This window comes from Passer domesticus, chromosome 11 (assembly GCF_036417665.1).
Source record: "Passer domesticus isolate bPasDom1 chromosome 11, bPasDom1.hap1, whole genome shotgun sequence".
NCBI lineage: Eukaryota > Metazoa > Chordata > Aves > Passeriformes > Passeridae > Passer > Passer domesticus.
The window spans coordinates 14360613-14384052 of record NC_087484.1 but is presented as its reverse complement, the minus strand read 5'-3'; the positions used below and the strand labels follow the sequence as shown (position 1 = coordinate 14384052).

Sequence of the window (23440 nt, the reverse complement as noted above, 5' to 3'; positions counted from 1 at the left end):
AATGTTTACATAGAGCCCCTTACTTTCACTGGAACTACGTGTGTTAATTTCTTTCAACTTCAGCACTGAAAACAGACATGTTTTCTTGCAGGGTGGCAGCATTTTATGTGTTTTTGTTAGGTATTGCTACATAATGGGTCTCAAAATTCAGGTTTTTGAACTCCTTAATTTGGAAAAACTTTTGATTAAGCTTAAGGTGTTATATATTTTCATGTTAGATTACTGACACTTGGGTTTTGCTTTACTTGCATGCTTTGGTGAACTAACAATTTCATTTATTCAATCAGATCTTATGTTTTAAGAGAACTAAACTTAGAGCTTTTCTATCTTTTGTTAATATGATCAACTTTGTTATGCCAGTGTTAATAAATAACTGTACAGTTTTGTATGCTTGACAGGATGTTTACAGATTTATCAGAGCACACAGAAAGTGTAAGAAATTATATAGCAGCTAACCCTTTTTTCCAGATTGCACTGCTGTTGTGAATGTTCATATCTGCTTTATTTACTGCCATTCTGAGGGGTGATGTGTAACTTGTACAGCTCAGAAAATCAAACAACCATGCTTGTAATCAGTCATGATGGGGAGAACAGGATCATTTTAGGCAAGAAGTCTTAAATATTAGGAGTCTTTACTTGGTAAAGAAACTATTGGCAAGCTGTATGTTAGAGATTTGGAAGACTGTGAGTAGTATGGAGAAGTGAAGAGGGAGTTATCCAGGTTCTGCCAATAAAGGTATCACGTGATGCTCAGTAGAGAGTCAGGGAGATTAGAATAAAAATAGCTAACTTTACAATAAGTAATAGAGCAATGAACCCATTCACTCAGGATGTTGAGACCAAACAAAGAGTAGAAATTCTAAAGGGAGTAAGATACATGCATGGAAGATAATTCATGAGTTGCTGTTAAACAACTATCAGGACATGTGCAGCTCAAGTAGTTTATATCCTGCAGGTGCTGGAATGACAGACCAAGGAGAAGAGCACTGTGTACATGTATCAGCCTACTAAGAGATGTTAGCATAAGTAGAGACTCACTGGTGTTGTCTGACAGCTTTTCTATATGTTTGGTTTTCACCATCTCTGCTCCTTCTTTTTCTCCATTCTCTGCCTGCATCTTTTCATATTTATGCTTGAAGAATTATCTGTACTGCTCTTACTCACTGAAGAGCATTTTTGTCCTTATGCTTTCTGTAAAACATAAAAATTAAGCATCATTAGTTTAATTTTTTTCACATTTCTAATGTCTTTATGGATAAAGTACTTGCAGCTAAATTGGTAAACTGAGAGAAGGCATTTATTTAACTCTCAGCTTGTCATCATGGAAACTTACCCTCAGTGAAAGATGAACCTAGAGAAATAAAATAGCTGGTAATCTGAGTGAGCTCATGAGCAAGTCCTCTGATGGTTAGACCATCCCTGTTATTGTGTATGGTCTTACATGTCTGCAAACCAGTGGATGAATTAATGCATATGCAGACCTCAAGTTTGTGTATTGATTTGTAAACTTCTGATAGTATCAAAATCACAAAATTATTTTTTTTACCCTGCATTTTTAGCCTTTTTTCTGCAGTGAAATGTAGCTGTCTCATGAAGCTGTACAGAAGCTACATAGTGTAGTATGGATTACAAAAAAAAAATTACTGTATAGCAATTAATTATGGCTGGAGATGAAAGCATGTTTCTCTGCTTGCCCTTCTGTAATGAGACTCGTTCATCCACTCTGGTATTATTGACTGAGTTCTGATAATAGATGCAATATGAAAAGATGTTCTTAACTAGTAAATGGAAAAAAAAAAACAAACCAAAAGTGGGAGCACCTTGACAAATCAGAAAAGTGGCCACATCATCTGCTTGTGTTTCTGATTCATTGTGATATTCTCTTAGATGTTTTACAAATATATCATTTATAGAGTTCTTCTAATCACAGCATGCATCAGATTTGAACTTACTGATTGCAAATGGTTTAATATTACCGTAAGCATATATGAATTGACGTCCCTTTGGCTTGAATGTTTATAGACAAGTTTGTTTTGGAGTCTTAAAAAAAAAAAGAAGAAAATCTTGAACTTCACTATTTGCAAATTTGCAGTCTTGTTCTGTCTGGGATCATAAGATAATTCCTGAGAAAGCATATAACAAGATGGCACAAATCCTAGATAGTTGTGCCTCTAATCCACAAGCATTCCTTCATACTTATCTATATCAGAGAAAGAAACACTCATCTCCTAGAACTGTGTTTATCATGCTTCATTTATTCTTAACAGTTACCATACCTGAGTACATGAACATGCATGAGTCTGCATAAGTATAACAACTTGTGCTTTCGTTCTGCAGATATTGACAACAGTGGGTATGTCAGTGACTACGAGCTCCAAGACCTGTTTAAAGAAGCAAGTCTGCCCTTGCCTGGTTACAAAGTCCGGGAGATTGTAGAAAAAATCATTTTAGTGACAGATAGCAACAAGGATGGAAAAATCAACTTTGAAGAATTTGTCTCTGTAAGACCTTCCTTTTGGATGTTTCTCTACTGTTTAATATCTATTAAGTTCTACAACTGAATGCTATTTTTATATATAACTATTATTTTGAGTTTTCTGTGACAACCTAGAATATCTTATATAGCTATCTTCTAATTTTTATCTTTCCCACTCCTATTTAATTTAATGGTTCTGATTTCAGCAGCATGTGAAAGAACAGTGGTTGCAATCAGTCTTGTTTTCTGTTTCCTCCAAGAAGAGGGGAATGACTACATGTTGTAGGAACTGTTGGGTCAGCCCTGCTCTGACAACAGAGCAGACAATTGGATACCAGCCTCTGAATGCTCTTAGTAGTGCTTCAGTATGCTTAATCTCTATACTAATGGCTGGTTATTACTGGGAGTGAGGTACAAGTTTTCCCTTTCACTGAGCAGATTTCAAAGCTTTAGGCTTTTCTGATGAGAACTGCTCACTGGTGCATTTTAAAAGAAACAAGAACTTAGCAGGCTGTTGGTTTGTGGGTGTTTGGAGATGATGGTGTTTTGCTTTGAAGTTAGAGTACTGCTGCTAATTGCGGAAGGTTGCTTGTTGAATTAGGTATTGCTCTCTCTTTCTGAGATTCTAAACATGCAAGTATTTGCTTCCAGGTATTAACTGTGTCTTTTACTTACACTTCATGGTCAGTCTGAGACCTCTGCAGTATTTGGGCAAACCTAGGACATACTAATATATCCAATGTGGTTTATATTGCAGGCAGGTGGAAAATGATACTAGCTTGATAAAGGAAGAGCATGTTTAACTGTTATATCATAACCTTTTACATGCAAAGCATGTGAGGAAGTAAGTGGGGAAAAATACACTATCATCATCAAAAATGTGTGTATCTTTAGTTGTGTTCTTCAGTTTACCAAAATATCAGTGGAAAATTGTGTGGATATTTGTATGTCTATATTTTTAGACAGCATTGCTTAATAGAGGTATTCAATATGAAATAATATGTTAAATATCCACTATAGATACAGATATCCAAACAGTAATTATTTCTTTTTAGAACAGAAGTCAATATAAAGAAATATCAAAGAAATTCAGTCAGATTAACTACTGACTCTAGACAACTTAAATGAATTAACATTTATTTGAAGGTACAATCAATCACAAAATGCTTTCTATTTTTTAAATTTCAGATAATTCAGGAATTGAAAAGCAAAGATGTTAGCAAATCTTTTAGAAAATCAATAAACAAAAAGCAAGGTATTACAGCAATTGGAGGAACATCAGCAATATCTAGTGAGGGGACACAGCACTCTTATTCAGGTAAGAAATAATTAAACATGGGCAAATTTTCTGTGGAGGAAGTCTCTTTGAATTTGCTCTACAGATAAAACAGAGCCTAAGTGGAAACTCTTGGCAATAAAAGCAAATTAACACAGCAAAAGCATGTGGAGATAGACACGGTAAGTGTGGGTGATAGTTTACTAACTCTGTTCAGTTGTTGCTTCGTTTCCCTCTTAGTTGCACTTGGAGGCAAGTTGGGCATCTGTGTGAGAGCAAAAGAGGAAAACAAGCACTGACATCTTGTGTGGGAGGAAATACCCCTTTTGGCATACTTCTAGTAAAGCTAGTCAAGTTTTTGCCTTCATTATAGGCTAATCATATGCTTATTCCTATATTCAGATTTTTAAAAATGAATGAATCTTCATTTTCATTTCTACAGTGTTAACTAACATGAACTAAAACCCCACTAACAAACCACCACATATCCTTTCTGGATGGACTGCCCTCCTCAGCTGTCTCTGCCATTATGGATTGTTCATTCATACTTGGTTTTTGCATAGACTGTCTCACACTGAAGAAGCTGCTTTTGATATTTGATCTGTTTCTTTCTACCTCCCCTTGCTGCATGTAATTTAAGTTGGTAATTGTGCCTAATTGCATTGCAGCTCCTGGACAGAGTGTGAGCCACCTTCTAGGATCATATTGCAATCAACAATATTGCAACTTTTTTTGATTGACTTAAGTCTACAATTTGTGTCATTCCAGATTGTGTTAAGGTTCTGTATACGAGGAAGATTTACTTTGATTAACCAAAGGTGGCAATATCCTCTCTTTCGGTAGGATTCCAGCACCAGCTATACCTGGTGCATCCTTAAAGCAGGGGATATGCTCCATCCCAAAGGATGCCTGTAGGGCATCAGAGGTGATTCTTTAGATGCAGTTTTATTTGTGGTGGAGAGAAACAAACCCCGCTAGAGCTCAGTTCGTCTGGCTTGGCCTCACCCAGCATCTCATTGATGATAAGGTGAAGTGTGCTCTAGAATTTCATTGTTTCCCGTGACAGTGAAAGAAGTGTAGTGAGTCAGGAGCTTCTTGAGGTGAGGTGACCACCTGTACTGTTTGGGAATTTGGATACTGAGACTTGATTGACTGGTGTCCAAATAAGCTTTCTTAGATATGTAGTAATAAATTATGCACTGAATATGAAAGAGAATTTAAAACTGAGATATTCAACTTCTTAAGTTTCTCAAAGCTAAAGACAACTCAGCAGTTCAGATCAGTCTCAAAAGGCTGCCAGTCTCTGAAGTCCAGCAGAAGGCTGCATGAAACACTGAATTTTAAACAAATAGTGCATGGAATGAGATGTGCCATATTTCAGATGAAGCATTTCCCCCTCTTCTTTGTAATTGCTGAGAAACCAAGTTTGAAGTCAGCCTTGAGGACACCTTCTCTAAGATGTTCCTGATATTCATGTTATCCTTCAGAAAATCACCAGATGCTTAGAAGGTGCAATGGGAGAAAGGTCAATCTGTACTTACCATTTTTTGTGTTCTTTCTCATTGGTCTGATTTTTTTAAAAACTGATCTCTGTGAAATTAAGGGGTTTTGTTGCAGATGAACCTCTTTGACCCAAGTGTGCTGTTACTAGTATGTGTTCTGGAAATGTTAATCTTTTATTTTAATGTTGTCTTTCTTTTCAGAGGAAGAAAAAGTTGCTTTTGTTAATTGGATAAATAAAGCTCTACAAGATGACCCAGACTGTAAGCACCTCCTACCCATGAACCCATCAGATGCCAGTCTGTTTAAATCCCTTGCAGATGGCATCCTTCTTTGGTGAGTCCAAGGCTATGAGAAAGAAAATAAATTAATCTCAAAGGTTAAATGCTGATCACAGTGACGTGAATTAGAAAACTTTAGACAGGATTTAACATCAAGACCCCACTCTTAAATATTTCAATCTGGGTGCAAGGTGGGGAAAATCTGTTTGCCCATAGAAATGTGATTTTTAGCCTATTTTCTATATGTTACAGAAGAAGTTTTCCACTTAGACCCATAATTATACATGCTAGATTATGTGCAGGCTGTTTATAAAGGAGATAATTAAACAGTTAATAAATCCATTACTTGAAATAATTAAAAAACTTGACTATTAAAATATATTTTAAAGTTACTAATCATAGTCATTAAATCATGGAGTATTAGGAACAGTAATCTGAATTAAATCCATGGCAAAACAGAGAGCATATAGTAGGTCCCTTAACTTCAGTCTGTTGTAACTTTCTAGTCAAAGTGGATTACTAGTGCTTACTCACACACCATGGTAACAAGGGATTAGCTGTTAGTATTGATGTGAATTAGTCTTTGAGATCCACGTAGATACAAGGTACTACAGAAATGCAGTGCAGAAATGCACTGATTATACTACAGTTTTTCACTAGAGACCATTTAAGTTATTTTGGTTTACAGTTTTAATCTCAGGAATGCTCTTTGACAGTTATAGATATGATATATTAATTATAAATGGAAGGTGCAATATGTTATCTGGGTCATTCTGAACGAATGTGCTGTTATTTAATGGGGGAGAGGAGATTCAGATGATGGTTTGGGTTTTTTTTAATCTTGTCAGAAATGTTTGCAGCCAGTTGAGTGTTAGTAGTTTATAACGAAATAATGTGCTTTCTGAGAAATGGAAGTTTGAATAAACTCTTAACTTTTCTTTCTTAGCAAAATGATCAACTTTTCACAACCAGATACAATTGATGAAAGGGCTATTAATAAGAAAAAACTCACTCCTTTCACTATTTCTGTAAGTACTGCATGGATAGCAACTTGCCACAAATGAAAAAGTAAAATATTTTTCTGTTTTAATGGCAGTTCTCCTGGTGGAGAAAAAAAAAATTAAAAATCATATGTAATAAAAAATCCTGAAGCATGAGATTGTATTTTCTAATAAACTCTATTGTATTCTCCTATTTCTTAGATGATTTACAGAAAAACTAGTTTTCTCTTGTTTTCTCTAATTCTTTTCCTATTAGCTATTTTTGTTTTGCCTTACTGAGTACCTGAAGAAAATTATTTTAGACTTTGAGTGGATGGCCAGGTTGTATTTTAGCCATGCAGAAAATATCTGCATGGATGTATATTCTGTAATAGGATGATGCACTTTCTATACTGGAGAGTAGCTTTGACAGAGGGTCAGGAGATCTATTTTAATTGTGTACATGGAAAAGTTTGACAGAAACAGTTTTTAAGAACTGAGTTTGGGTTTAAGAAAACAGGTCTGGAATGGGAAGTAGATCCCTAAGTTACTGACCCAGTGAGAAAAAACTGCTGATAAAAACCTCAGTTAAATGTCAGCCTTAATTTTAGGCAGTGATGTTAAAATATGAAAAGTTAAACCACACTGTGTTCTAAATCCTCCACGTGGGTTTTGTAATTGCTACTCATTTAAAAAAGATTTGTTCAGCAAAGACGATAGTGCATGTGTTTAGGTTGCCTCTGTAGATAGTGAAATATGACACAAGAAAATAGTAACACTGATGAGAGCTGCCAGCTATTTTTTCTTGGAATCTTTGTCAATATCTCTGGCAATCACTAGCTTTACTTTGAGTGTCAGGGTTTGGAATTGTCTTGATTTTCTTAGGCTCTTCATTCAATTATAGTTTAACAATTGCTTGAATAAATGTGTAAGATTTAAGATGGGATGACAGTGATGTCAGTAGTGCCCTGCACAGGACTCCATGCAGGAATTCCATATGAACATGTTTTTCAGGATCAAGCCTCTGAAATTTACATAAATCAATGTAATGCATATGCAATGTATGCTGGGCAGCATTGTTTAATTTGTGTAACTGATACTTAGGAATTGCAAAAAATATTTTGATTAAAGTATTTCTCAGTAATCCCAGCTGCAGAAGGTGGCCCACAATTTTTTGGTGGGTCCATATTAAACACTGTAATTATTTTCATTAAATTTTGGTAAGATGCAAGGTAGTTCACAAAAAAGCTCCAGACTGCAGTTTTCCATTGGAAGCCATTGAACTAATGCATTATTTCTTCCAAAGTTTAATATGAACAATTTTACTAAAATATACAATCTCCCAAATTTGTTAAATGATGATATTCCAAATAGGAAAACCTAAACCTGGCTCTGAACTCAGCATCTGCCATTGGCTGCACAGTTGTCAATATTGGATCACAAGATTTGCAAGAAGGAAAACCACACTTGGTATTAGGACTCTTGTGGCAGATCATTAAGGTTGGCCTTTTTGCTGATATTGAGATCTCCAGAAATGAAGGTAAGAGTAATGCCAGGTATAGCAATGCCAGCCACCTGGAATTAGCTCAGACCACAACAGCAGTGATTGCAGCTTTCTTTCAAACTTGCTTTTAGCTCTTATTGCCTTGCTAAATGAAGGGGAAGAGCTGGATGAGTTAATGAAGCTTTCCCCAGAAGACCTCTTGCTGCGCTGGGTGAATTACCATCTGGCCAATGCAGGGTGGCAGAAAATCAGTAACTTCAGCCAAGACATTAAGGTAGGTAGTTATTTCTTCTCATAATTGAACACAGTGGCATTAAAACACACAGTGCATAGAAAAATACTGTCAGATCAGAAGAATTTGTATACAATAGTAATCTGCTTTATCTGACTGCAGGTTTGTCCTGCATTTTTCAACATTGAAAGAGCATTATTGTGATCTCTTCTATCCTCTTTAGTTGCTCATCCCCTGTATTATCATATCACAGTGCAAAGTGAACATTTCCAACAAACTGATAGTCAGGGAAGTTCTAATGTTGTTCACTGGCTATTAGAGTTATTTGGGATAATTTGCACCACCTTACCACCTTACTAGCTGCCTGATAACTGCCAGCCACTGTTTGCTGTGTGTCAGCTGCCTGCCACGGGGGCTGAAAGGTTCCTTGGGGCTGGTGACAGAGTGTATCATTCTCTCTTCAGTCATTCTGCAAAGGCAGGCAGAGCATTGTAGTAGCCCAGCTGAGGAGAGAACACTGCAACTTTTTAAAACTGAAAGCAAAGGAGGAAGATTCCCTTAAAGTGGTTAGACCTCCTTTCATATGTCCTTAATTTTAAGCAAGTTACATCTTTTCAAATGCTACCAAGAAGGCTGTTATTAAAGCAGACTGTAACTAGGGTTTTCTATGAAAACTGCTACTATGGTAAAAAAAACTTCATGGTGTTTAAGAGAAATAGTAAATACTTCTAGAACTAGCAGGGGTTTATTTTTTCTTCTAGTTTGTTACTGCAAAATTGATCCTTTTTGTGGATGACCACATAAATTTGCCCTGAATATCTTAATTTCAACAGTCTAGTTAATATTCAGCAGAATAAATTTAGCTAGCATTGTCCAGAATAATTAGCAGATATTCCTTTTCTCTGTCATCTGACTAAGTAATTCTGTGTGAAACAGGGTAGTAAAATGTCTGTATGATCTCATCTATATTCACTGAAATTAGGGTGCTGTGCATTTGACTCCTATGGCTTCTGGACTGGACTATTAGAATAATTAATGTCTAGGAAAGGCAACATACTTACTGCTTTTTTTAAATTTTTTTTTATCATTACACTGTTTGTTTTAGGATTCAAGAGCATACTACCATCTGTTAAATCAGATTGCACCCAAAGGAGATGACCTTGAACAATTGCCCATTAAAATTGACTTTACAGGATTTCATGTAAGTATCCAGAGATGTAAAAATAGACTGGAATTATCTGAGATCCCTGTGTATGTATCCAACATTCTGGTTACCAGGTTATCCCTGAATCCTCTTCTGTTTCCTAACATGTGCAAAAACTCAGCCAGATTCCTCAGTGTTACAAAAGCTTAAATGAGCAAAAACTTGAGTAAGTTCTACACTGCTGCTGAAACAGGATAATGCATCCTGCAGTCAAAAGTTTGGAGCTATGTTTCACTTGGAGTAGTGTATATTGATTTTCAGCTGGGTCATCCATGAATATTAAAACATCCTGCTCAGTTCTCCTGTTCTGGAATTCAGACAAGGAAAAAGAACAGCCTTCACAAACCATTGTTCCTTCCTCTATCCAAATAGCATTTAGAAATAGCATGTGAGCCCTTCTAGTAACCAGCAGCCAAGTGTGGCATCCGTCAAGCTTTAAGTTGTAAAGGGACAGAGGTTCTAAAACCAGCCTACACTGATGTGGAAACACTTGTCTAAGCTGCTTCATAATGCCTGTTGGAAGGATTATTCTGGGAGTGCATTTGGTACAAAGTTGAACTGTGTGCCTGAGATACTTATATATCAATCAGAATCTACACTAGAATCTCATTATTAATTATAATCATGAAACCCATGTGCAAGATTGTTTTCTTACATGCTTTAGTTCTCTTAAATTCCTTGTTTGCTTTGTTTGCTCTTGTTTGGGATTTTTTGAGAGTGAGAATAGAAAAAATTTTCCATGTAATTTCCTACAGTTCATATGATCACATTTTGTAATGAACCAATATATTACTAATAAAGACTAATGAACAAAATATAAGTTGCCAACTTATGATGATTAAGAGAAAAAATATTAAAAAGACGGCAAGTTGGAAGCATTCAAACTCTTGTTCATGATTTTGGGCATCATCTGGAACTACTTGAGAATATCAGTTTAAAGCAGTGATGGTGAACCTTTGGTACATGTAGGAGGATATGCAATATGGGAATCAACAGCCTAGAAATGTAAATAGAATCTCTGCACTCCTGGCTGCAGTTCCTGTGATTCATGAGGAATGCTCTGCTGACAGCCACAGAAGTGAAGGACAGTAGAAGGCAGAGGGGAATTGTCATGGGCTGTAAGAACTAGCTCAGGCATTAGCAGAATGAGGGAGGAACTGACATGGGTCATTTTCAGATTTCCCTACCTGATGATTCAGTAAAATCTGGTACTAGATTTAACTCTAAATTAACTTTTGTTTGTTTTTCTTTTTAGGATAAAAATGACTTGAGGAGGGCTGAATACATGCTCCAACAGGCAGATAAATTGGGCTGCAGACAGTTTGTAACTCCAGCTGATGTGGTTGCAGGCAACCCTAAGCTCAATTTGGCTTTTGTTGCAAATCTCTTTAACACATACCCAGCCCTGCACAAGCCTGACAATTCATCTTATGATCTCAATTTATTAGAAGGTACTCAACTTTCTAACCATATGGAAGAGAATATTAGTGATTTCTACTTAGGTATTCCTTCTAGGTTGTGATGTAGGATCCCTGTGTGCTGGTGCCTGTGTTTACTTAGTAGCAGTCAATATAAGCCTTAGTAGAAAATCCCAGTCGTGTATATTGTTCACCTGTGTTAGCCTGACCAAATGGTCATTCCTGAATAACCTTCTGTCATCCATTTGCAGGAGCAAAAACTGTCCTACTTTCCTTTCAGTTTCTCGTGCTTCTTTCCATGCTATTTATATTTGAGCTGATGTACAAATTCTAGCTTTTCTTTGCAGCACTGTGTTATGCAACTGTAATTTAAAAGTTTTGTTCGCATAGTGCATTTATATATATGTGTGTGTATATTTGTTGCCTTTTAAAGTAGGAAACATTTTTTTTAAAAAAAGGCTTCTGCATCAGCAGCCTGTATTAATCTATTGCATCAACAGCCTGCATAGATCCTGTGATAACAGGGAATTTGGCCTTTAACTGTACAGTTCAGATCTGTAATGCCAGAGATAAAGGGATAATTGGTAACAATCTCTGGCTGTTGCCCTTGCTGTGGACCAGCTAATCTAGGATAATGGAATGGCTCCTGCCAGTGTATTTCACAGTTGTTCACTGATCTCAAAGGAGTGTGAGAATCAGGGGTGCTGCACTCGGGAGAATCATCAGCAATGTTCACATAGTCCTCTGCACTGCCTTCTCGTGCCTTCCTCTTACTGTTCCTATCAGATTTCCTTTCCATCTAGGTGAGTCCATCTTCCTTTGCTCCTGTTTTTTCATGATTTGTCTGTGCTGCTGCATCCCTGTGTCACAAATCTTGTATCCCTCAGAGCCTTCCTGTTTCAGGCTTCTTGCTCTTCTAGCTTCAGCTGGGTGCCAGCTATGGTGTGATAGAGGTTGTAGAGCACAGGACATTGTCTTCCCTTTTCAGCTGTGATATCCCCAGTCACTGCAGTCCCTGCTGGCCAGGACAAATGACTGACAGAAAGGTCTGCTCTTCCTCTGCTTTAGGTAGAAACATCAGCTCTTGGAAATGTATACAGGAGCTGTGTGGAGGTAGAATATGTTCAGTTCAGCTTCTCTGCTCTGAAGATGAAATTGCTGGTGTGATTTGAAATACTGAAAACTTGGTTAAATTTCCATTTCAATGGCATGGGAAAAAACGGTTGAATTAGTTTCTGGACTTTCCTGAAACATTTAGATGGAGATGAAAGTCTCAGCCAAACCAGTTTAAAAAATTACAATCAACTGAATGCTAGCCTATGATTTTGTAATTATAAATACTGGCCAAATTTAACTTACTATTTACAGTATATATTTTAGAGATGGATAATCATGCCAATGTCATCTGTTCAAAAAAAAGTAGATGACTCCTTTTTGACCTCAAATAATAATTTCCATGTTGTAAAGTAGATCTAAACCATCAAAATAGTTATTTCAGCCCAAAGACAACGTTGTTAATGTTTTTTTCCTGTTAATGTATTGTTTGTTTTCCATTAAGTCCTATGTTTATACTGATGTTTTCTCAACTAGTGATATAAAATATGACATTGATTTTTTTTATAGTTTCATCATAGATTGTCTGTTGAAATCTGACTTATAATTTATAATGCTTTCCTGTTTTGCTTCATGAAATGCAGATTTGACCCCTCCTAATGTAGGTACTGTATTTAGTACTTTTCTGTACTCCATAAAAGTGTTTATTCTGCAATTTTTCATTCTTTTCCCCCCCTATTGTTTAATCATCTCTGTCCTTTTCTGGTTGATTTTTTGCATTGTTTTTACATTTTTCTATTGTTTTAATATGCCATCATAAGTAAAAGAGAAGGAAAAAACCCCACAGCATATAAAATGAGGGCAAGACTTGCAGTAAGTCAAATGCCATACAGGTATTTTGGAGGGTTTAGCCAGTAGGGGCTTGCCATGAACCAAGATGTCAAGCTGTAGGCATGTGTGGGTGAGTAGAGCTTCCTGAAGGTTTTCATTTTCCTGCATAAATTCTGTCTTTTCAAGGACTGTCCCACCTGACCAGCATGGTGTGGCTGTCCTCTTCAGTTTAAGACAGTTAATGCTGTGCATAAACTGACACCTGCCCTGATAATATGTCTGGTGATGTGTCCTGAAATATGGAGAGCATGTCTCTCAGGAATACTGACACAGCAAAATGAACATTTGATATTGTGTGGGGGTGGAGAGGGCAGTCCTGAGCTCAGTTATTGCACCACCTTTGCTGCTGATCCAAGGAGCCCCTTGCTTGTGGGGAAAGCAGCACTTTGGAGTCAAAGCCACGAAGAAAGCGGAGTTCTTGGGGGGAGGAAGAGGAGGAACTGTGTCCACCCCCTTTTCCTCCAGTGTAGATGTTCTGTGCTGTTGCTTAGATTACTGGCAGCCTTCATGTACTCCCACTCAGGCTGGCTGAACTTTGGGTGCAACTCAGTTGTGTTCAGAGATAATCTTAGATTTATTTGGAGCTCTTTGGAGTCTTGATCCCCTCCCTATGGCTACTCTCCACTCAGTTCCACCGTGTAATGATCTCAAAAAGAGATGGCAATAAATATAAAGGATACTACCAAATTTGCTCCTCTCTCTTTTGTGTAGCTCTGCCCCCTTTCTGCAGTTTTCCAATGATTTTGGCTATCTGCTGCACCACTCAGCAGAAGATGTGCTCCTGATAGGATCACAAGGTATATTTTGAATAAAAGAATAGAGAGAAAAAATTGGTCAGTTCTCAGCCATCTGGAAAACTTATGAACACTCATGTATTGCATGATAAAGGGATTTGTTTAGAGTGGCATATTAAATATAGTATGCTTGGTCTAGTTCCTGGACTCCCACTTTCCAAAAGGGTCCTGCCCAGCTTGCATGCTCTTGCTCCTGCTTGGCTACTTTGGATTCTCCTGACAATGTTGAGCAAGCATTTTAAAATCCTTAGTCTGAGTGCAGTTGCTGAGTATCTGTTTTTGTGGCTACGCTGTTTACTAAGAGTTCACTAAATAACCTTGGTACTGTCTTTGTAATGGACAAGTGTTCCTAAAAGCACTTTGCAGTCAGTATTTTAGGCAAATCAACTCAAAGCTCAGTAACCATAAAATCATTTTAAAAAGCACAAGGCACTTGCTTCAAAATACTATAATCTCAAAGATATTATTTATAAACTTAAATTATATGTAATTCTTGAGTTATTATTGTTTTTTAAATGGAAAACCTGATATTTTTAATAACTTAGTCACAAAGTGTGATTGTTCTTTTAAATTTTAATGTGACAAGAAATACGTGAAACAAAGCTCTCTGATGATGTTGTGGAATAGGATTTTTCTTTGTTTCTTCAGTGTTTTTTCACTGTTTCATCAGTAGCTCTGTGGTTGTTTTTACAAGCAAATATTTGAAGCAAGCACTAATTCAAATTCCATGTGAAAAAAATAATAATTTAGAAAATGTATCAGTAAGATGAATATCAACTATTTCATAATAATTGGAAAGGAAAGAACCTGTTAAGGTGGCTGAAACTTTAAAGATAAAATTCACTCTGTTAGAAACTGTAAACTACAGCTGAAATTTCTGAAGTCCAGAGCTTTTTGTGTAAAAGGCTAAGAGACCTAGATTAAAATGGTAGCTTCTGTCTAAAAATCAATGTTAAGACATAGGTCTAGGCATGAAAATATAATGTTAAAGAGATTTTCTTTCTGGTCTAATGATAAATACATGTTTACACAGTAGCTTCATTTTACAAAAATATTCATTATTCCCTAGTCAGCCCAGAACTAACTGCAGTACTAAATAAGACAGTTTGCATGCTATATAGACCTCATCAGACAAACATGGTATTGTTGCCTTCTAAGGAGCAAGCAAAAACAGCAGAGAAAAATCTTTCTTATATACTTGTGCTTCAGTCTGGAGAAATCTGCTCTTTCATTGTTTGGAGAGGTTTTCTCCCTCCTCAGTGAAGACACTGTTTTCTTAACTGTGGATTATCAACCCAGGGGAACAAAGTGATAAGTTTATTCCAAGCTCACATATTCAGGCTAAATATTTTATCAAATATTGCTCCTCTTTGATGCAAGAGAAAACAGCTTATGCAGCGCTGATTCACATGTAGATGGCCACAGGGATGTTGTTAAAATTTAGGTAGTGTTGTATATAGAAAATTGATGAGTTATTGCAAGCTGTAACTTTATAGAGAAAGAGTTAGGTTAGGACTCATGATTGCAATAATAAAAGCAATCTATGTCAGGAAAATGAAGGTTGGGATTTACTTCCTAATGAATTTTCTGCAGTTCTTGTAGGTAGAATTGCTGGTTAAAACTATGAGGATAACTGGCCCCCTTGGCAGTATAAATAGCTTCACAAAGTTAACCAATATAACACTGCCTCTCCCTGTTTTCAGTGCAAAGAACTCAAAAAAAATGAAATATGTTGCTTTGGGGAGGTCCTTTGCAAATTAATACTGTCAAATTCTGTGAGGGGAGAGTGGAGTTATAGTGCCTCGTGCATTAGAACTGACTTTTAATAAAAAGATGTTATTTCTCTCAAACTGTGGAATGCAATTTCCATTCATTTTAGTTTCAGGAAATTATTATTCATCACCTCCATGATATGTTAATTATGTGAAGTATAACAAAAATTTATTCCTGTATTTTATCAAATTGTATTTACTCAGATAAGTGTAGTCTAATAATACTACTCCCTGTAGTCCCCCTGCCCTGTGCCCAGAACTGAGTGAATCTGAATTGGAGAGGATTGCTTTGTAGTATAGACTATTGTTTGGGAAATTATGAACTCTTTTTGGGGTGGAAGTGGGATGGTGAGGGATATGAGAAGCATTTAAACATTGCTTATTAAAGCGTTTTCCCCAATAACTTATATAGAATTGTATTTGTCACCATAGGAGAAAGTAAAGAAGAAAGGACTTTCAGAAACTGGATGAATTCACTGGGTGTGAGCCCATATGTTAATCATTTATACAGGTAAGATTTTTTAAAAAGAATTATTTTACTTCCCATGGGTGACACGGGAGGAAAGAAGGAAAGAAGAGGGGAAGTTGTATTTCTACTAGAATAGTGATTTCCAGGTTTTCTCTTCAAAACTGGTCTGTAGGACTACATTAAGCAGTATCTGACACGAATATTCTAGTCATAATCTAGATAGACTAGAAAACCTAAGAAGGTTTATATCTTCCCCCTCTTGCACTTGTACATTGAATTACATTTTTTTAAAAGTTGAGATAATTGTGTTTTATGCTGTATAGTTTTTGTTTTTTCAGTAGACTGTAAGAAGGTCTGCAGTGTAATATTCCCTCAAATGAAGGGCTTTATAACAAGCTTTATAGATGCTTCTGGCCACTTTCCAATTATGCCAGTTGATTCAAATTCTGTCAATAAAAAATGACATTGAGGCAGCAAGTGGGAACACCTGCTTGTACGTATATTTACTAATTGGTTTCATTATTTCTGTTTTCTGATCTCTGTAAAGTGATCTGTAGGTAACTTAATGTGGAGAATTTAATTTATTAAGTAGCTGATGGGAATTATCAGTAATGCAACATATAATGAGAAAATAATACTTTTCCTACTATTCTTCTTTTGCAAAATAAGTTCATTGGTTTTGATTACACTTCAGCAAAATACATCTGTAGGCATCTGCAGATAAAGCATGAGTATTTAACATTTGGGAAAGTCCTTAGAGAACTAAAACTAGATCAATAAATTAAAACTCTTTTAACAGCTATTTTGTCTATGCCTGCCTTATGAAAGTAATTATTTAATTGAAGCCAGACTGAGATTGCCTCAGTAAGATTTGTGAAACTAATGAAATTAAATGCAGAATTTGGTGTATATAATTGCAGGAATCGAGCAATGGAATGTAGGCCAGTTTCTTTACAGAACAGCACTGGTTTTTATTTAAGTCTCTGGAATTTTTCAGCAATTTACTTACGCTGTGAGAAGTCTCAAGTACTTACTTTCGTTGTCAATCTGTGCTTTTGTGCTGAAACCCATTGTTTTGCTCTTGGTTTAGTGACCTTTCTGATGCTTTAATCATCTTCCAACTGTACGACATGACGCGCGTTCCGGTGGACTGGAGCCACGTCAACAAACCTCCTTACTCACTGCTTGGTGGCAACATGAAAAAGGTGGGCGTGCTCTGGGAGGCAGCCCAGCTTCATGGCTCCCTTTGTGCTCATGGCAGTCTGTGTTGTCAAGATTTCTGTGCTACTGAGACAGTCCTGGGAGAACAAAAAGGAAAATCTATTTTTCAGATGTTATCCCAAAGAATAAATAGCAGTTATAGCATATATCACCTTAGTTTCCAAATGGTGACATCTTTTAGCAATATTTAATTTATGGCCTGATTTGGCTCTATAAGTGAAAGCTTCAGGCCTGACATTGGCTGTTGTTGCTGGATGCTCCTATACTGTGGGGCATTTTCTCCCAGAGCAGTTTTGTATGCTGCCCAGAAGATTTGGGCAAGACATGCAGAATCCAAGCTTCCACATAGTTTTGTAGTTGTTGTGAAGCCTGAAATGTAGAGGATAAAAATTACTGCCTGTTTAAGAACACATTTCAATATCTTTCAAAGAATAGTTTTGATATAAATATATTTCATTCACTACCTTAGTGGAAACTTGGTTTTCTCAAATGTAGAAAAAATTATCATTGCAATCTTGCATAATTACATTTATAGTAAAAACTGTGTTATTTTAATCACAGTGTAGCTAGACTGGAAATCTTTTCTAGCTTCAGATCTCACTGTAGGTAACAGTAAGCCAGAGTAATTCAAAATACACATAGATTATATGTCTGTATTGCAGAAATATTAATATGTTTTCATTATTTGCACACAAAATTTATTTTTAGATTGAGAATTGCAATTATGCAGTAGAACTTGGGAAGACAAAAGCCAAATTCTCACTGGTTGGTATTGCTGGACACGATCTAAATGAGGGTAATCCAACTCTGACTTTGGCTTTGGTATGGCAGCTGATGAGGAGGTAAGTTAGGCAGTGTATAATAGATGTGTAAATATGTGTCTGTGCATGTGTGTCTGTAAATCAAGGCAAATTAAGGGTAATCTTCAGGTCACCTAATTAGTATTGTAGAGAGAAATCTCTAAATATCCCTGTTCTCAAAGATAAAATTTTATATGTGCTTTTTAATTTTACATACCGTGCAGTGATTGAAACCACAATTTGTAATGACAATTAAAACCCTGTAAACTAGAAACTGTGACTAAAATTATGAATCCTGCAGCAAGTAAAAAGACCTCAGCTTATTTAATGTTGATTCCATGTATCTTTCTATAAGTAGAGAGTAATTTAAATATTTGTAAAACCCAAGGAAGTGGTGATACATACACTATAGAAGTTAAAAGAGTAAAAAATTGTAGGCCATCACAGCTGTAGTTACATAAGCAACACCAAATCAAAATCTTGCTACTGTATTGAGCAAGAAAAAAATATTATGAAGTGATTTAATTAAGGAGTGTTTTATTGCAAATGTTTTCCTCAAAATAGTTTTCTTAGACCTATCCCAAAACACTTAGTGGTTTTTGTTCTCAGACTGCTGTGATTCCATTTTTTCCCTACTAGGGTGGTAGGGAGTCATATAACCTTAGGAAGTGTAATTTATTATGATGTACTGAGTAAAACAAATGCATGAATATGAGACAGTGAATATTATGAGGTTTGGGATTTTATTTTATTATTTTATTCAGTCACCACTGAAAAAGTGATTTCAAGTACTATACAGTTTGTAAGGTAAGGGTACATTATGAAGAGTACTTAGCATTGTTACTGTGATGAAGTAATATTTTACATTTGCTTATAGCTTTGTAAGAAAAGTTGAGTTCTGCCACTCATTTTAACTTGGGCTCTTGTCTTTACCAAAGGTATACTTTGAATGTACTGTCTGACCTTGGAGAGGGCGAAAAAGTAAATGATGACATTATTATTAAGTGGGTGAATCAGACACTTGCAAAAGCAAATAAGAAAACTTCAATCACAAGTTTCAAGGTAATCAATTTTATTTACTTTTCCTTCCATATATAATAAGATCTGGGATTTTTAACCTGATCTGTTCATGATTTGGCTTTAACAGCAGCTCTCCCATCCACTAGAAAAATTGTTTATGGAAATATTTCTGACAGTCTTTGAATCTTCAAAAGTATTTTACAAATTTAATGACAAATAAAATAACTTCTAGTAGCTGCAGTAAGATATGAAACAAAAAGCCCAAAAACAAAGAAAAAGAACTTTAAACTTTCAAAGGGGCTTCTGTCTGAAGTTACCAGTCTTTGGGCCTGGCATGTCGTATATTTTCCAAGTTTTTGGATATAGGCACTCTCATGCTTGTACAAGCCAGATAAACGATTTTGGAATACCGGGGGCAGATGATCGCTTCTCCTAGGGGCTGGTTAAAAGGATGTTCTCATGTGTGACAGAGCCGGGAGAGGGAGCCCAGGGTAACCAGCGACACCTTGTGTCGTCCTTGGCGCTGCTGATGTGCAGCAGGCCGGGGAAAACGGGAGCTGCTCCCTTCAGCATGAAAGAACACATTGATAAAGGAAGCTTTCCTTCCACGTTATTTAAATGTTCAAAACAAAAGAAGCCGTATGTGTGTCAGGTGTGTTACTCTGTGTGAATCTCTTGCTCTAGAAATGGCTGATTAAAAATTGCACACAAATGTAACGTTCTCGTACAGGTTCATTTTATAACCTGAAACAGTTAAGTTTATATTTATAAATAAATATTTGAGAGTTCACTATGTTATGAATTTTAATTAGGTAAGCGTTATTAATAAAAAAATAAGTAAAAATAGTTAATTGTCACTTTAGAAGGTAACTTGGGCCTTCATTTTCTTATGAGATGTCATTGCTTCTCTTATTTCTACATAAATTGTTATAATGGTGGTATTAAATAAACTGAAAGTATGACAAGAATCTGTCCCAATATCTAGTCTTTGATATGCATGTGTCTTTGGGGGTTCACTGGTTGTGTTTTTAAGGTCATTCAAATGTTAATTCAACTGATAAGGAGAATGTAAAGTGACGGTATTCAGTATTCCTTTTTTTACTACTAATTTTTACAACATTTACATAAATATTGCCTTTCACTGTTTGGGTTTTGGGATTACTGTGGCAAGCAGACTGTAGAGAATGCAGAAGTGCCTTATATTTCACTGTGGACTATGAAAGCCAAGTTCTGTTGTATTGCCATTAGTTCAAACAGTAAAAATTATGAAGATGTGTCTTATGGCCTTGGGGACTCCATGCATTTACTGCCTTGAGGCAGAATTATATTAGTATTTTTAGATGTGTAATTAGTGGTGGCTCTGTGGGACTTCCCTGGCAGTCCTAGTTCTGACCTGGTGACAAAGGCAGCTGTGTCCTGTGGCTGTGCTCAGCCACTGCAGGGCCTGAGCCAGGCTCACGGCACTGCCTGTGCTCGCCTTGGCATCTGCAGCTCCTGCTCTGCCCGGACAGTCGGCATGGAATGATTGCAGCAACAGGACTTGCTCTTAAAGAATCTCTCTGTATTAAATATGAAACACAGACTGCTCACACAAGCTCAGAATACCATCTGAGCTGAAATATTATAGAAAGAGTGAGCCATAAACTACTGGAGAAAATAGTTCCACGGCAAGAGAACAGGGAAAATATATGTATGGGGGCCTGGAAGGATCTTTTTGTTGTTTGAAAGTCTGGTCCTTGAACTTCTGTCAAAATTCCTTTCCTTTCTTACGGCTTAAGGAGGGAAGTTTGATTAAATAAATTTTAACCATTTTGCAATAATTATACCAGCACAGTGAATATTACAATATTGATTGCAGAAAAGAACATTAGAGTTCATAAAGTGTGAAGGAAAACCTTCACACTGTGAAGGAAGAAAACAGGCTTCTGTCTTCAGTATGCATGCAAGATGTGCTGTAGAGTTTTTTGCATTTTGAAGATGGAATAATCAAAGCAGATTTGTTAAACTAATCCTGAGTCTTTTTCTTTTAGGACAGATCAATTAGCACTAGCTTACCTGTCCTAGATTTAATAGATGCCATTGCACCAAAAGCAGTTCGTCCAGAAATGGTCAAGAGAGAAGATCTTTCTTACCAAGACAAACTGAACAATGCCAAGTAAGTTTTAAATGAATGCTTCATATTTTCCTGCAGGAAATGCATGAATCCACAGTGTAATGCATGATTTACTGATTTATTAGGAGAAAGATAACACTAATATTAATTGATTTTTTAAAAATAAAATATAAGTTCTAATATTATTTATTTCTCTAGTGTATCTAAAATATGAAGTCAAATTCACAGCTGGTATGACCTACCACCACTTCACTGTAATTGGTTTCTTAATAGTTTGCCAAACCTCATACTGGTTTTGACCAAAATAAATGCTTTGATAACCAGTAGTAAAACATCTGCCAATACATGCTTTCTGCACAATAATTTCCATTTTCTGGTAGAGCCTAAGTACTGTTAAATAGGCATATCCTGCTATTGAAATCTAGTTTTGTTGTTGTGAATTTTGACATATTAGTAGAAGCCAGGAAAATAACAGTGTTTGTTTTCCCTTGTTTTCCAAGGTATGCCATTTCAGTTGCTCGAAAAATCGGTGCTCGTATTTATGCTCTCCCAGATGATCTGGTTGAAGTGAAGCCAAAAATGGTGATGACAGTGTTTGCATGTTTGATGGGAAGAGGACTGAACAGAATAAAATAATGCAGACATGTAATATAACTTTCTGCCATGTTAAGCACAATGAATGCCTCGCAGTTTACAGAATTCTGAAACTTAGTATGAGAAGAATTGTATGCACAAATATCAATTATCTTTTAATAATGTGTTTATATTAGTTAACTTTCTTCAGTTTCATAACACATGAATTATTTATGGCTAATACCGTTTTCAGAACATGTTCATTAACAAATTAACATCATAGATTTGTATTGCTTGGAAAAACTCATATGAATCAAGCTTCATTTGTATTAGTTTCCATAGCACTGTGAGAATCTGCATTGTTTTACATATATTGTTTCAGGACCAATTATGAAACACTGTTTGATTTTTGTGAGTGTTACTTATATGTAGTCAAACAAGTCTCAAGGTGCATTCCAGTCCTGTTGGATTGGACTCCAAACTGCACAGAAATTATCATCCTTGCCTTATTCTTGGAGAGCTTAACTCTTGTTGGAGCCAGTGAGAGTCTTGTCATTGACTTAAGAGCAAGTAAAGGCCTATGATAATGTCTGGTAACTAATGAATACTGATTAAACTGATGACACTTTTTTGTGGCAATAGTCTTTAAATATGTGTAGTAGTTTTGTTCTGTTACTTAGCAGAAACTTTTACAAACCATGTTGTAAGAAAAAAACAGCAATAGAAAGCAGAAATGTCCTGTCATTATTAGGTCTGCATATGTGCTAAGTTTTGCAGTTGGACTAAACAGCTGTTGGTTGAGTTTTTTTAACCTTTTCATAAAATATTGTATTAAGAAAACAATAAAGAGCTGGCCAGTCTGCTATGGAATTTCTCATTACTGTATTGCATTTCCTTATATATAATTCCTTTGATTTTTCTAAAGTGTGTATCATATGTGCAGAGGTTTGATGTAGAAAGACCAGTGCATTGTCTGAATGAAATGAAATCCATGGTTTCTTCTTAGTAATTTTAAAGTAATTATTTGTACTCCTTTTTCATCAGCTGTATATTTTCACTTATCAATCTGGAGCTGTACATTTAATGAAGTTGTTTACCAAAAGCCAAACAATAAGAAAATAGATCAAAATTAAAGACATTATTTTTTTAACTATGAAGCTTTTACTTTCTCTCAGGTCCTGAAGCCAGTCCTAATTATGGCAGAATAGGAGAATCCTGATGAGCAAACAGTTGGACTACTAAGTTTTAAATCTTCACTGTCTTGCACACAGTATAGCAATACTAAGGGATGCATCCATCCAGTTTATATTAGATAATGGGATAACAGGGACTGAAGGGAATTAAATTCTTGGATTTGAAGCCATTAGCCTCTTCCTATTTACTGGTTTGCATTGTTGGGAGAAGACTTGATTTACTTGGTGTCCAAACGATGACAGAGCTTTGTACAGGATTTGAGTTCTCGTGACACTCAGTCCAACTCCTCATTCAGGAGAGGCTAAATGGAGACTAAGTCTCTATACTGTAAGAATAAATGATCTCTTATTAAATTATAGAATCCTTAAGTACGTATTTACCTACCAGACACTTGGTACCTTACTCCATAAAGGCCACTATTTCCTGTTTTATAAACTATTGCTGTAAGTGTCCAGAATTACTTCAGAGTTGCTTTGAGGAAATTTTTATGGGCAACCCTCTGATGCTGTGATGAGCAGGGCCATAGTTAGTGTAGCAGCTGGGAGAACACAGATTTAAGGGCAAACGCGGCCCTGAGGCCACCCAGGAGCAGCTGCAGCCCGCAGTCCCTCACGGGCAGCCCGCAGTCCCGCGCTGTCCCTCACGGGCAGCGTGCGGCCCCCGCCCGGC

At 36.3% G+C, this 23440-nt stretch overlaps 1 protein-coding gene and 1 long non-coding RNA gene across 10 annotated transcripts in view; one reads left to right on the top strand and one right to left on the bottom strand.

The window, feature by feature from the left end:
* PLS1 (plastin 1) overlaps positions 1-22715 on the top strand; it is a 277498-nt gene extending 254783 nt beyond the window's left edge. For all 9 annotated transcript variants that reach the window (XM_064385828.1, XM_064385830.1, XM_064385831.1 and 6 more), the window contains 14 exons: positions 2338-2501; positions 3665-3794; positions 5456-5588; positions 6480-6561; positions 7888-8053; positions 8149-8291; positions 9355-9450; positions 10709-10904; positions 15814-15892; positions 16941-17055; positions 17780-17913; positions 18810-18933; positions 20922-21046; positions 21505-22715. In XM_064385828.1, the coding sequence (XP_064241898.1) occupies positions 2338-2501; positions 3665-3794; positions 5456-5588; positions 6480-6561; positions 7888-8053; positions 8149-8291; positions 9355-9450; positions 10709-10904; positions 15814-15892; positions 16941-17055; positions 17780-17913; positions 18810-18933; positions 20922-21046; positions 21505-21640 (1823 nt within the window). In that variant the 3' untranslated portion in view covers positions 21641-22715. The remainder of the gene's footprint in view (positions 1-2337; positions 2502-3664; positions 3795-5455; positions 5589-6479; positions 6562-7887; positions 8054-8148; positions 8292-9354; positions 9451-10708; positions 10905-15813; positions 15893-16940; positions 17056-17779; positions 17914-18809; positions 18934-20921; positions 21047-21504) is intronic.
* LOC135278933 (uncharacterized) lies at positions 278-23381 on the bottom strand. The gene is made up of 4 exons (XR_010346317.1): positions 23156-23381; positions 16885-17148; positions 8599-8752; positions 278-1191 (listed from the first exon to the last, which is right to left on the bottom strand). It is a non-coding gene; the product is annotated as an uncharacterized LOC135278933 (long non-coding RNA).
* Positions 23382-23440: the final 59 nt, after the last annotated feature.